The sequence below is a fragment of the Sphaerodactylus townsendi genome, linkage group LG04, assembly GCF_021028975.2.
Source record: "Sphaerodactylus townsendi isolate TG3544 linkage group LG04, MPM_Stown_v2.3, whole genome shotgun sequence".
Lineage (NCBI taxonomy): Eukaryota > Metazoa > Chordata > Lepidosauria > Squamata > Sphaerodactylidae > Sphaerodactylus > Sphaerodactylus townsendi.
Window position 1 is genome coordinate 33,406,081 of NC_059428.1, and position 13,745 is coordinate 33,419,825.

A 13,745-nucleotide genomic window follows, 5' to 3' on the forward strand; every position below is an offset into this window, starting at 1 on the left:
TTACAAAATCCATGTTGCAAGTTTGAAAGTGGGAGAATGATACTGCCAGATTAAACAAAATCACTACACAACAAGGCAGGTTTTAGGGTTTCCAGTTCTATTTAGGATTCCCAGCTATGGGTTGGGAAAATCCTGGGGATTTTTTGGGGTGGAACCTGGGCAGGAAAGTCATAGAGACCACTTTCCAGAGCAGCCATTTTCTTCGGGCGGTGGGGGGGGGGGAGGGGGCTGATTTCTACCAGTAATTTCAGGAGATCTCCAGCCACCACATGAAGGTTGGCAAGTCTAGGGATCAGAGCTATGATGTTTCTGATTCAGAACGAGAAACTGCACAGTTGTGACTATTACACCTTTTAAAACAGAATTTAGATGTTATGCTGCAGTAGTCTTTAATTAGAAGACTCAATTGTAACTTTGTTGGGGAATCCACAAAAATTTACTCCTGAGCTTCAACCCTGCACTTCCCTGCCCCCTCCCTCTCCTTCCCTTGTATGCCGCCCCATTCCCTCTCTCCCCTCCCCCTCCCTCCGCTAGGATGGGTGGGCCATATCTAGCTGCTGGGCCCGCTCCCCCTCCCTCCTGTGACTGGGCTGAAGGTCTTCTCAAATGAAAGCTTAGTCACTTCTGAGGCTGGAGAAGTGGTAGCTTCCTAGATCTGGCACTCTCAGTGATCAAGATGGAGAAGGTCTGCAGGTGAATAGATCTGAGGCAGGTGTTGGGATAATAAGTAGACTGATGAATTGTGAAAATAGCTGTGGTGTGCATGCAAAGGGCCATCAACTTGGAGCTGACTTGAGGTGACCCCTTCTGGGGTTTTCAAAGCAAGAGATGAACAGAGGTTAATTGGCCATTGCCTTTCTCTGTGTAGTGACCCTGGTGGTCTCCCGTCCAAATACTAACCAGGCCTAACCCCAGCTAGCATAAAATCAGGCTCACCTGGGCCATTCAGGTCAGGACAAACCAGCTCACAATTCGGTTCAGTTTATTGTGCACTTGCTTCCACAGCCAGGAGAGCTCCCATAAAGGTGAAAAAATCCTGTATGACTCAGCCTTTTATTCCTTATAGTTTTATGTTATTCGTGCCCATGTTTTGAGGCTGTCAGTCAGTTTAGCAAAGGACTGAACAGATGCCAAAGCAAAAAAAACAACTCCAATTTATCCAATAATCAAATTACTTAAGCATTCAACTCCAGCCTGCCAGAATGGAAAAGGCAAAGTGAACAAGCAAGCAAGTGCTTACCGTGGTGAGCTTTCTTTCTTTATTATATTGAGGTGAAAAAGAGAAGGCGCCAGACACACAGCGATATTCATGGGGGTCATCTGATTCTCTTCCACTGAGGTGACATCATTCAGGAAAAAGAGCAGGGTCTGCAGAACTTCCCTGTTTTCATCCGACATCAACATAATGGCAGCCTGTACCGTCTGAAGCTGCTGTTCTTTTGGAACATCTGAAGAATGATAGGTTCTGTTTTTAAAAAGTTGATCATAAATGAAAACAAGGATGTTGGAATGCCATATAAAATTAACTTCAGAAGTCTGGATTACCTCTGGAAGACGACTGCACTTTTCAAAGAAACACACTTTCTCGCTTTATTCTTGTTCCTTTATTGTGAGGCTTTCTGGACACTGCTGTTTAATTGGCTTGGATCAGAGAATGGCTACCTGCTGCCCACTGCACAGGCTTCACTCCTGTTTAGTCAAGTGGGCAACGGTCTGTGTTAAAGGCTTAGAATTCTCATTTGGTGCAGAATTAATACGGATGTGTAACCCGACTGTCTGCAACTGAGAAACGACATGACACTTCTGGATTGGCCAAGCTTGGTACCAGAGCAACTGGCCCAGTCAACAGAAATATCTTCTGCCAGTTGCTGCTTCCAGGTCAAACTTCCAATCTCATGCAGTTGAACACAACTTTTAGATCTATTTTGGTTACCGTAGTTTGAGATCTTAGCCTAATCTTGGCAATTAAACTGCATTCCTTTAACAGATATTTGCAGCCCTTCTGCAGCCAGTGCTATGAAAATAGTAATCAGCTAACTCTAGAATACAGCAAGCAGTTCAGCAGCACAAGTACCGTATAAATGCAGTCAGCAATAGAGACTCCAAATAAGCCTGCCAAATCAGCTCCAGTGTCTGGCAAAATAAGGTTTTAATAAGCCTTTCCGATCCCTGCAGGATTTGTCTTGAGCGTTTTACTACTGTGCTTAACTCTTAAGGAAGTGGAGAAGGTGCACAAGTGAAAAGGGACCTCATTTCCTTTTTGAGAGTGCAGATCCATAACTTCGCATGCTCTATTCAAAAGGCTGCTCCTGGTCTGTTGTCACAATGGCAGACTATAAAAAAATCTGCACAAGTCAAGGAAAACTTTAATCAATGGACAAACAGAGGAATCCTTCAATATACTGCTGGATATAAATTACTTCACAAGCTAACTGTTATGCTTGCTCACACTGTGTTGGAGGTTCCCCTGGGTGAATCAGACACTAAACTAAAGAAAGAACAAGATAAACAACTTTATACTACACTGTTTCTAATTTCACTTTGCTTGAAGGTTCATGGAACACTTTATTTGAAGTTTGTAGGAGTGGGTGAAGTGAATATATTGCAATTCCAAATTGCTAAGCTGAGGAAAAAGTTAAGTGCTTTGGAACAGGGACTTGGAGGAATTCCTCTTTTGTTGGAGTTATAGAGCTCACCAACTAAAGCCAACCATAAAATGGTGGATCAGGGAGCACAGCAGGTAATAATTATCTGCTACCACCCATAAGCTCTATGATATACCTAGGAGACTCATATCACCTTCATGTATCATGTTAATATTTATGCTTTGCTTCAATTCTGATTTTAGCTCTCTGGTTGATTCTACAACCTGAACCATATAGCATGGTTTATTTAATGTCCCATCCTGCTGATTGTATTGATTCACTCTGTGTAATCTACCTTGCATCTGAGAAAGGTGGATCATAAAGAAAACAATAAACAAACACACAAATAAAATTAGGAATCCTAATTAATGACCCTTGTTTATGAAGATATGCACTGCCTTGCATGTAATATGTAATATGTATGTCTCATACAGTTTCCTACAGTGTAGGGAAAATTATTTCAAATAATATTGCATTATTCAAATTACAGCTATAGCATGTGCAAGGGTGTATCCTATGTTCCTTGATTATTCCTGCTGGGCAGCAGCTGAATTTGTTCACTGACTGGTCACCATAACTGAATGGCTGCAAGAGATTTGGGATGGGGGAAAGGCACGGCGACACGGCTTATAGGGTCACATGCTTTAAACAGATTGCATTAAATGCTGCTGATCATCTGCTGAACCAATGACTGATGCTATTTAGCATGATTACATCCCTGGCTTTGGCTCTCAGTGAAGGGATGTGTGTTGCCCTGGGATGTGTGAACACTTTGTACAGTGGAACCTCGGTTTTCGTCGTCAACTCATCCGGGGAACCTCTGTGAAAACCGAAACCAACGAAATCCGAAGTTGACGAAAATTGAGGTTCCACTGTATTAGTTTGGGACCAGTAATTTTATGAGTCTGTCAAGATTCTTCCCTGTAAGATGGCTGAGTTATTTTGTTTAGGTTGTTGCTATGGACTAAACCAACACATAAAGCCAGTATTCATTAATTTTAAAGGCCTTGATTTTCTATTTATTAGTTATAGCTGAAAAACAACATACAAATAACAATAATAAATAAAACAATAGTACTTACATTGATAGATATGGAGGAAAGTTTCTCCTAGTTTGCTAGTGAGAAGAGGTTCTGGAAGGTCCCTGAAAAATTGCTTTACCATATCTGCCACATCATATGCTGACTGGTCTTCATAGCTGACATTTTCAGGGGAGCTTTCATTCATATGACGTAGGGCTTGTATTCGAGATTTCACACCTGACTTCCGAAAAAGGCCCACCTAAATCAATTAGGCATTTTGTCATTAATATCACAAATAAAAAATAAGAACATAAGAAAGAGCCTGCTGGATCAGACCAGAGTCCATCTAGTCCAGTACTCTGCTACTTGCAGTGGTACACCAGGTGCCTTTGGGATCTCACACGCAGGAGGTGAAAGCAAGGGCCTTCTGCTGCTGCTCCCAAGCACCTGGTATGCTAAGGCATTTGCAATCTCAGATAAAGACTGGTAGCCATAGATCAACTTCTCCAAAAATCTGTCCAAGCCCCTTTTAAAGCTATCCAGGTTAGTGGCCATCACCACCTCCTGTGGCAGCATATTCCAAACACCAATCACGTATTGCATGAAGAAATGTTTCCTTTTGTTAGTCCTAATACTTCCCCCCAGCATTTTCAATGTATGCCCCCTGGTTCTAGTATTGTGAGAAAAGAGAGAAAAATTTCTCCCTGTCAACATTTTCTACCCCATGCTTAATTTTATAGACTTCAATCATATCCCCCCTCAGACGTTTCCTCTCCAAACTAAAGAGTCCCAAATGCTGCAGCCTCTCTTCATAAGAAAGGTGTTCCTGTCCCTCAATGATCCTCGTTGCCCTTCTCTGCACTTTTTCTTTCTCTTCGATATTCTCTTTGAGATGTGGCGACCAGAACTGAACACAGTACTCCAAGTGTGGTCGCACCACTGCTTTATATAAAGGCATGACAATCTTTGCAGTTTTATTATCAATTCCTTTCCTAATTATCCCCAGCATAGAGTTTGCCTTCTTCACAGCTGCCATGCATTGAGTTGACATTCCCATGGAACTATCAACTAAGACACCCAAATCTCTTTCCTGGTCTGTGTCTGATAGCACTGACTTATGAATGAGCCGTCAGTTTATTTTGATTTTCCACATGAACATTTACGTAGTTTACTTAGTTTACGTACGTTTACATACAATTACGTTTATGTAGTTTACGTAGCTTACATTGTACATAGTTTATGTAGATCCCTGTGCATGTGCAAACATTCCTATTTTTCTGACGTTCTGATTGGCTGTAGCTGTGGGGCAGGGAGATCAGGTGGCGAGGTGGGAAAAATAAACTGGTCAGTCTCCTGCAGGGTTTGCATGGGAGTGGGATCAGCCAGGGCTTTTTAACCTTCAATGTTATTTTTTGAAAGCCTCGGGATAAGAGAAATCTTGCGGGGCGGGCCTGATTTAGGCCTGGAAGCCATGTGGAAGTCATGGCTGAACCGGGATGTCTCACCTCCTTATCCCAGGATATACTGGCCGTGCGGAAAATGCCTATGTTTATCTATGGTATCATATACTGTACAATTCTGTATCAAGGTGGATTCTCCAGTATACTCTATATAACTATTATCCACTGCATTCATCTAGAGTTCTATGCTGTTGGCTTTGCTATATATGTTTCCTCGAGGACCTATTCCTTTTTCTTTCTTTCTTTTTTGCATGTGTGAGTGAGAAATAATGGTGTGTGGAGTGAGAAAGAGACAGACAGCATGTCATTGATGTGCATAACAGAGATATTTTTGTAATTCTCATCTATTATATGGGAAATGACCTTTTAGAGAATGGTATTGGTTTTCTCATGTTCCAGTAATCCACAAAAGAACGCCAGTTGTTCAGATTCATTGGACTATTGCCTCCCCTCAAAGACTCACACAGCTAGAAAAAGATTTCCATGGTAGCTATTTCTCATAGAATGGGATGACACTCATAGTTATCCTCATGAATATGAATAATTGAGAAACCTCCTATAAGCTGAGGTAGGACTAAGGCTGGGGAGATGTGATTGAAATCTCTACTATGGCATGAAGCTCGTTGGCTGAGGCTGCATGTTGGATTTAACTCAGCTGAAGGAGGTTTATTACATTTATTTCCTCAAGGCAGTCACACAGGCGAGAATTTGCAGTAACAATTTAAAACAAAATGGGAAAAATGGAATCACAGACGACATTCTGAGATTCTTGGAGGAAGGTTCAGATTTTTTTAAAAAATCAATAAAATAAATCTGCTTCTATAGTTGTAACAAATCTGAAGAAAAGAAAAGCGAAGACTGATCAGTGTACTGTCCTAAGCCCTTTGGAGGGCTTTCTGGTGGGGTTGGGGTGTTTCTTGCACCACTTGAAAACCCTCTGGTGGCGGCAGGGCGGTGCTACAGAAACACCATCCCCAGCTGCCTCGGGCTGAGGATTGGGCTGTTAAGTCAATATCATTTCCATGTATATAAAGGACATAAGTCAATATCATTTCCATGTATATAAAGGACATAATTGATATAAAGGACATAATTTCCAGATAGGTTTCTCTTGTCCTTCTTGTTTCCTCCCTCCTTTTCTCTCTTGTTGCCTAGAGTGGGAAAGTGAAGATTGTAGAGGGAATATTTACATACAGTTTCTGAGATGTATTTTTATCACATACTTTTTTTCAGCAAGGAATTGAGAATCATTCAAATGAGCTGTCTGGTGTATTTGCAGAACGCTGTCCTTTTACAGCGAAATGGAATCCCCTCAAGGCAAATTCCCTTGCACAAACAGCATTTTTTATTCCCAAATGAAGTTCTGTTATAATACTTGGAATCTATTAGTGATGTTTCCCCTCATTTCACAGTGTAAGAAATGATGTAATGAAAGGGGGGAAAGATGGAGAAAAAAAACCCAGTTGTGCTTTAAAATTACATGGCTTGATTTCTCTGTATTTCCCATATATGCTTATACCATTGCTGGACTCTTCTCTTACTGCAAGTTTCATGATAATTTTTTAAAGAACCCTCGTTTCTTTTTCGAAACGAATTCCTAATTGATCTGATTACAACCAATTTTAACAAAAAAGCTCTAAATTAATTCGGCTCACTAATATCCAGATATATAATCCACTAACAGGCACTCACGGAGGCACCACGGAGCAAAAATCCATAATAACTAAGTGCAAACCCAGATGTATTACAGCAAATGACAAGCCGGGAGCTTTAATGAGCTCTCCGGAGCTTGAGCAGGCTAATTTCTCTCATTCTTTTAGACTGCTCGTAACACTCCCTGATCCTTGAGTGCACTCAGTTCTCAGCAGGCCTTTTTGTTTTGGCCTTTTGGTAAGCACACAAAGTCATATTGTTCCTCATAGCTGGGGTGTTCTCTGAGAATGTCATCTCTGGAAGTCTACATGTTTACCTGGAATTATCACCTGATTATTCTGACAATTCTAGGTAATCGGTATTTGGTATTTGGGAGGTATTTGGGAGGTATGATATGGTGATAAATAAGGTCCCACACATTTTTAGCTGCAACGGAGTAAATTCAATTATAGTCTGAAATGAAAACTGTTGTGCCAAACCTGTAATAGGTTTAAATTCTGCATCTAAAAGCAACAAGTCTGTAATAGTTCTGTAAAGTCTATCTAAGATTTCCATTCAGACCGTACCCACCAAAAACTGGGGGACAGGATATTAAAAAAAATGGGGGAGGGAGAGAGGTTTTTCAGGGGCAAATCTCGATGCAGACCACACGATCCCTATATGCAACAGACTGCGCAATACCTTATCCTCACAAATAAATTGTAGAAAACCTAACATCCTTTATGTTACCACTAGCCAGTGGAAATGCCAGTATTTTTCCTTGTTACTGAGTTACTCAGCAGTTCCTTTCTCTCCAACACATAAAGCTTCTCAATAAACTTAAATTTAATCCAGCACACAACTGGAAATAAGTGATCTATGTGCAGCTAGGCTTTTAACTGTCACTTCCAAATAATGGCCCCAGGGGAACGTTTACAGAACTGCTTGTGATGAGGGACAGGAACAGGGCTGTTGTTTGGGAATGACAGTGAACTAAGCTTGTCTGGGTTATGGCCAATATGCATACACATGTTGGCTCTCGTTCTCTTGTCACAGTTTCAATGTTTTTTCCTCATCTGCCAATGTCAATAATAGAGGAAAAACACTAGCCTCATGCACAGCCAATGTTCTGAGGTGCTGGACAAAAGGTCAGAGCACAATAAGGCAATAGATGGTTATTGATAAAAGTGTCCCTGAGTAAAAAGCTTTAATGCTTCCGCACTACAATCAAAACAAGACATCATAGTGCATTAAGACAGGGTAAGATCCTGTGAAGGATAACTTTCAGACGCTGCTAATCAGCCATTATTTAGTGATGTTGGTCTGACCTTTCATCTTCTTGGACAATGCTAAGCTACAGCCCCATGTAGAAAACCAAACCTGTAACTATAATGAAACCAAGTGGTTTCACTTGACCTCTTCAACACATGGATCGCAATTATTACTGTAATAGGTTTGATTAGGTCAGAAGTCTTATCAGACATATGCTATTGGTGTAGTTAACTCTTTTTTTTAGTCAGGAACATCCGCTGCAACCAGATTTCAGAGATGGAAGTTCACTGCCTTTCAAAACAGACATTGCCCCCCATTTGTGAAGACACTGGTTGGATCTGATGAATGGGCATCAGATAGTCCCTGCAAAAGAGTGTCTTTTTTCTTCCTCTAAATCTTCTGTCTGCATAAGATCAACGGTTCTAATGGGCTGTTGTGCAAAGAGAAGTTTTACAGGAAAGATGAACTGTGCTCCTCATCAGAGACTATCTAATGTACAGAGAACTCATTCATAGGATCCAGTCCATAGAATCCAGTGCTCTAATCTTTCTTAGATTGTCCACTTTATTTAAAAATGTCTACATCCTCTATATAAGACTGAACTTTATGGTGACTAACATTTAATTTTAAGCAAAGAAAATATACATTAAAATTGGATTAAAGCAATATAACAGCAGCTGAAATAATCAGATGTTATGTATAATTTGCTACCAAAGATTTGAGAAAACATGTCAGTGTTGGTGCCAACTAATGTGACAGTGGAGGGCGTTCTACAGTCAGGGCACCACCTCAGAAGAAGACCTGCCTTTTTAGGAGACTTTTGATTTGAACATAGAGGAACATAGAGATCAATTTATCAGCATGCCCACGATTAAATTTTGTAAATTTGCTTAATTTTATGTTGTATGATCTGCTGTTGGGAACAGCCATGTTGGGAGCCGCCTCAAGCCCTTCGGGGATGAGGTGGCCTACAAATTTAATAAATAAATAAATGAATAAATGAATAAATAAATAAATACATACATACATACATACATACATACATACATACATACATACATACATACATACATGCATGCATACACACACACACACACACCCCACCCACACACAGGAGCAATAACTCTTCTGTATACACAAGATTCAAGAAAGACTTGGCTGTACTTCTCTAAATAACAAGGATGATGCTACAGAGACCTCTTATAAATGCATAAGGAATGCATACCCAGTAGGGAAACAATAGTATAGCTCAAGGACAAACTAGATGACATACTAAAGTGCCATATTCAGAATTTCCAAACATTTCCTCAAACAAAAAGGAGCTGCCTAGTTCAAATTAGGAACAGTCTGGAGCTGCTGTTTGCCCCCTCCCTCCCCTCCTTTGCACTGCTCTCCTCACTCTCTCCCTCCCCTTCCCTTGCATGCAAACCCCCCTCCCACTGCTAGGGTGGGTGGGCCATGTCCAGATGCCGGGCCCTCTTCTCCTCCCTCCCCTTCCCTTGCATGCCACTCCTCATTCCCTCCCCTCCCTCCCCCGCTTCCCTTACATGCCAACCCTCCCCCTCCCCTCCCTCTGCTAGGGTGGGTGGGCCACATCCAGATGCCGGGCTCCCTCCCCCTCCCTCCCTTGCATGCCTCCCCTCCCTCTCCCTCCGCTAGAGTGGGTGGGACATGCCCAGATGCCGGGGCCCCTCCCTCCCCTCCCTTGAATGCCACCCCTCCCCCTCCTTCCCTCCCTCTCTGCTAGGGTGGGTGGGCCATGTCCAGATGCCGGGGCCCCTCCCTCCCCTCTCTTGCATGCTACCCCTCACCCCTTCCCCTCCCTCACTCCCCTTCCCTTGCATGCCACCCCTCCCTCCCTTCCCTCTCCCTTCGCTAGGGTGGGTGGGCCATGTCCAGATGCCGGGCCCCCTCCCTCCCCTCCCTTGCATGCTACCCCTCACCCCTCCCTCCCTCCCCTTCCCTTGCATGCAAATAGCAGTTCTGCATCATTAATTCTGGTCAGGAAAATGACACTTCAAAAAAGTCAAATGCTTTCATTCCGATCTAACCAGTTTAGAAAGTGGGGAGACATCAGAATACTAAGGATTATGTCTAGCTGGACTCTATAAACAAATGATACAGAACAGTTCTACAAAGCTTTCTGAAATGTGGAAATGAATGTTCATATTCCACTATATGTGGATAGTTAATGAACAGTGCAATCCAGATTGGGGCGGGGGCAGCGCTGTGGTGGCAGGGGACTGTGCTGTGCGGCTTCGAAAGGGGATTTGGGTGGCATGGAAAGGAAACCCTCCTATCACCTGAATCACCCTACTGGGGAAACAGATTTACACTGCACTTTTGTGTGGTGTAAGTCTGTGGACTTGGAGGGTAGCATTCTTGGACTGGAAAGCTGGTGGAAGCTGATTACAGTCGGCTGGACCCCCTGTACTAGTGTCCACTCAGGTACCAGTGTAGCTCCCAGGAGGTACCCACTTCTGGGTTCAGCCACTGTGGAGCTGTGCAGCACCTGGCATATTTGCTCTCTTTGCCGTTGTGGTGCTCCTTACACTGGCAGAGGGGGCAAATGCACTGGTGGGGTTCTCCATCGCTCCGAAATGCCATTCCCCCTATCTGGATTGGGATGTAAACCAGTGAAGATTGGTCAAAAAGGTTTCTAGATTCTCCATGTGCAGATCATGTATCCTTGGCATATGACACCTATGAAAATGAATACATACTATGAACTCTCTACCCACATCTTTGCGCAGGGAAGAACACATGTCTGTCCTCAGAAATGGGTAGGGCAAAGCAGTAATTTTCAAGTACGTAACTGAGAGCCTTTTGTGCCAGACTGACATTTTCAGCAGGGTATTCTTACCTTCTTCTGCAACTGGAGCCTACCTTAAAAGTTGGGAAACTTTCAAAAGAAACTTGGAGAAAGGTAGGTGGGGTGGAAAGGAGGAATGCTGGTGCATTATGAGAGATGAAAAAGAACCAGCGTGCACAAGGTCATTTAATGCAAGGGCTCAGGGTCATTATTTCTAATTTAGAGTAAAAACAGTTCCAACTAGCTAACAGTCTCTTTCCATAGGTCAGACTAAAGTTGAGTCCCTAGATCTAGGTATGAGCACCATCTCTGCCATGGACTCACTGTGTTGCCTGACCTTTTATCTGTAAATAGGATAACAGTACCATAGTCCATAGATAGGTTCTGACAGCATACTTAGTAAAGATCACAAGCATTTTGCAGGTAAGATGCCCTGTACCATTACTTACAAAGGGCTGCATAGAGACCGTGAAGAAAGATAATAAGGTTATTTGTTGTTAAATTTTACAATCCTCAAAATGTCAAGGCCTCTTAGCAATGGGATCACGATCATCATTGCGCAGTTCTTGTGTAACTAGTTCCTCGCCCAGTGTTTGACAATGATAAACGTCTGCAGCATTGTGAAGTTGGCAAAACAGAGTGCTTATAAAGTAAGTCTTTCCAATGTGCGCATTATATTTTATGTGCTGCGGCTATACTAATCACTGTCAAACAGAAGCAAAAGCAAAACAATAAAACCCAAAGTCATAAAAAACCATCATTTGGCATTTGAGCTAGGAATAAAACTGCCCGGAAGGTTTTGCACAGCTATAAACCTGCAGAAATGAAAAACCTACCTGATCCAAGCAGTTGTTGCGTAAATAGCATAAGGCTTGCTGGATGCTTTGTGGAAGGGGTTGTCCTGTTCTCTGCACATGGACTATTAAAGGCACGCCAAAAACCTTCTTGTCTTTGTAGTCTGGAACTTTCATTCTCTTCATGAATTTTGGCACTGACCTGAAATGTGTACAAATATGCTATTAATACAAATGTGCGCATACATTCTCGTTCTACTGAAACAACTCAAGTAAATGTTATTTAGTATTTATTAATTTATTCTGTTAGATTGCTGTACCACTTTCCAGGAGTATGTGGTGATCTCCAATTGACATAGATGATGTTCTGTCATACATTTTCCCAAAACATTGTAATTGTAGTTCTCAATAGCCCTCAATAGCTTATGTCCACCTTTTCCATGAATGAGGAGGGGGAGGGGGGAGTAATGGGGGAGGGAAAGCAGAGTGAGATAATATTTATTTAGGCTAGTTCAGGGGTTTGCAACCTGTGGCTCTCCAGATGTTCATGGACTACAATTCCCATAAGCCCCTGCTAGCATGGCCAATTGGTCATGCTGGCAGAGGCTGATGGGAATTATAGTCTGGAGAGCCGCAGGTTGCAGACCCCTGGGCTAGTTTATATGCAGCCCTAGATGAAAATTCTAACTCCAAGGTCTCAAATTTCTATCCTGCTGGTACCTTCTCACTTTGATGTGACATTTGAAGAACTCTTCCTCCCTTCTGTGCATTTTTGCTTCTGGCAGCCCATACTCTTTAACCTAATCATGAGTGGCAAATCACCATAAAATAATGAGTGACACACTCCCCCTGCCCCCCAAACATCTGGATGCTTCTTCAGCAAACCTACCCAGCCATCTCACCTCCCCGCCCCGCTGTCCGCCCCCCTGATCTCCCCACCTGACATCATGACAGTTTTCAACTCTGCTCAGCTGCTGACTGTTGCAGCCTGCTCTTCCCAAAACATTCCCCCAAGCACATTTTCTGCTCATGGGATTGACAGGGTGGCATTTCGCCTGGGTTAATAAAGAGTGGAGTTCCAAAATGTCCCCATTTTCTTTAATAAACATGAAGAAGAAGAAGAAGAAGAAGAAGAAGAAGAGGAAGAAGAAGAAGAAGAAGAAGAAGAAGAAGAAGAAGAAGAAGAAGAAGAAGAAGAAGAAGAAGAAGAAGAAGAAGAAGAAGAAGAAGAAGAAGAAGAAGAAGAAGAAGAAGAAGAAGAAGAAGAAGAAGAAGAAGAAGAAGAAGAAGAAGAGGAGGAGGAGGAGGAGGAGTTTGGATTTATATCCCACTTTTCTCTCAAGGTGGCTTACAAGCTCCTTTCCCTTCCTCTCCCTACAACAGACACCTTGTGAGGTAGGTGGGGCTGAGTGAGTTCCAATGAATTGTGACTAGTCTAAGGTCATCCAGCAGGAATGCAGGAGTGCGGAAACACATCTGGTTCACCAGATAAGCCACTCAGGTGGAGGAGTGGAGAATCAAACCCGGTTCTCCAGATTAAAATTCACCTACTCTTAACCACTATACCACTGGTTGCATAGCTAGGGAGATGTGCACTTTGGGCCGAATGTTAGTGAGCATTATCATAGGGCGGGGGGGGGGGGGGGGCTCTTGTTTTCCACAAAAATATGAGAACATGAATGGGAATGTGATGTGTTGCTGTGACCCATTGTTTTTTGCGCCGCTTGCCAGGTTCATTCAAGTTGCCGCCCAAAAACAACAGCCAATCAGAACGTGGGACACTGAGAATGTTTGCGCTTGCGCAGATACTCCTGTGGTGAAAATACAAAAGGCCCTGGCTTATGCGAAACAAACTGGAGTATTTTCTCCTGGTCTTCACTCTATTCCTTCACAGAAACAGGCAACCATGCGAAGGGAGAAACTGGGATAAAATAGACCCGAATTGTAAGATACTGATTGTAACTCGGTATGATTGTCCTGTGCGGAAACGGTCATAAAGGCATAAAAAGGAGCACGTTTGATTCAGGAGGAGGACAGATTGGGAAAGAAAAGGGTTAACAAGCAGCAGATGTTCCTTGTTCCTATGGAAGGATATAAGAGGCTTTATA

The 13,745-nt window shown here is 42.7% G+C and overlaps 1 protein-coding gene across 4 annotated transcripts in view; it reads right to left on the bottom strand.

Annotated features, from left to right (window-relative positions):
• Positions 1–13,745, bottom strand: part of STARD13 (StAR related lipid transfer domain containing 13) — a 157,960-nt gene that overhangs the window by 19,115 nt on the left and 125,100 nt on the right. For 3 of the 4 annotated variants that reach the window (XM_048494202.1, XM_048494205.1, XM_048494203.1), the window contains exons 7-9: positions 11,680–11,839; positions 3,728–3,926; positions 1,241–1,448 (exon numbers count right to left, since the gene is read on the bottom strand). In XM_048494202.1, coding sequence (XP_048350159.1) covers positions 1,241–1,448; positions 3,728–3,926; positions 11,680–11,839 — 567 coding nt within the window. Of the gene's footprint in view, positions 1–1,240; positions 1,466–3,727; positions 3,927–11,679; positions 11,840–13,745 lie in introns of those variants that run through there. The other variant, XM_048494206.1, reaches the window with a different exon arrangement.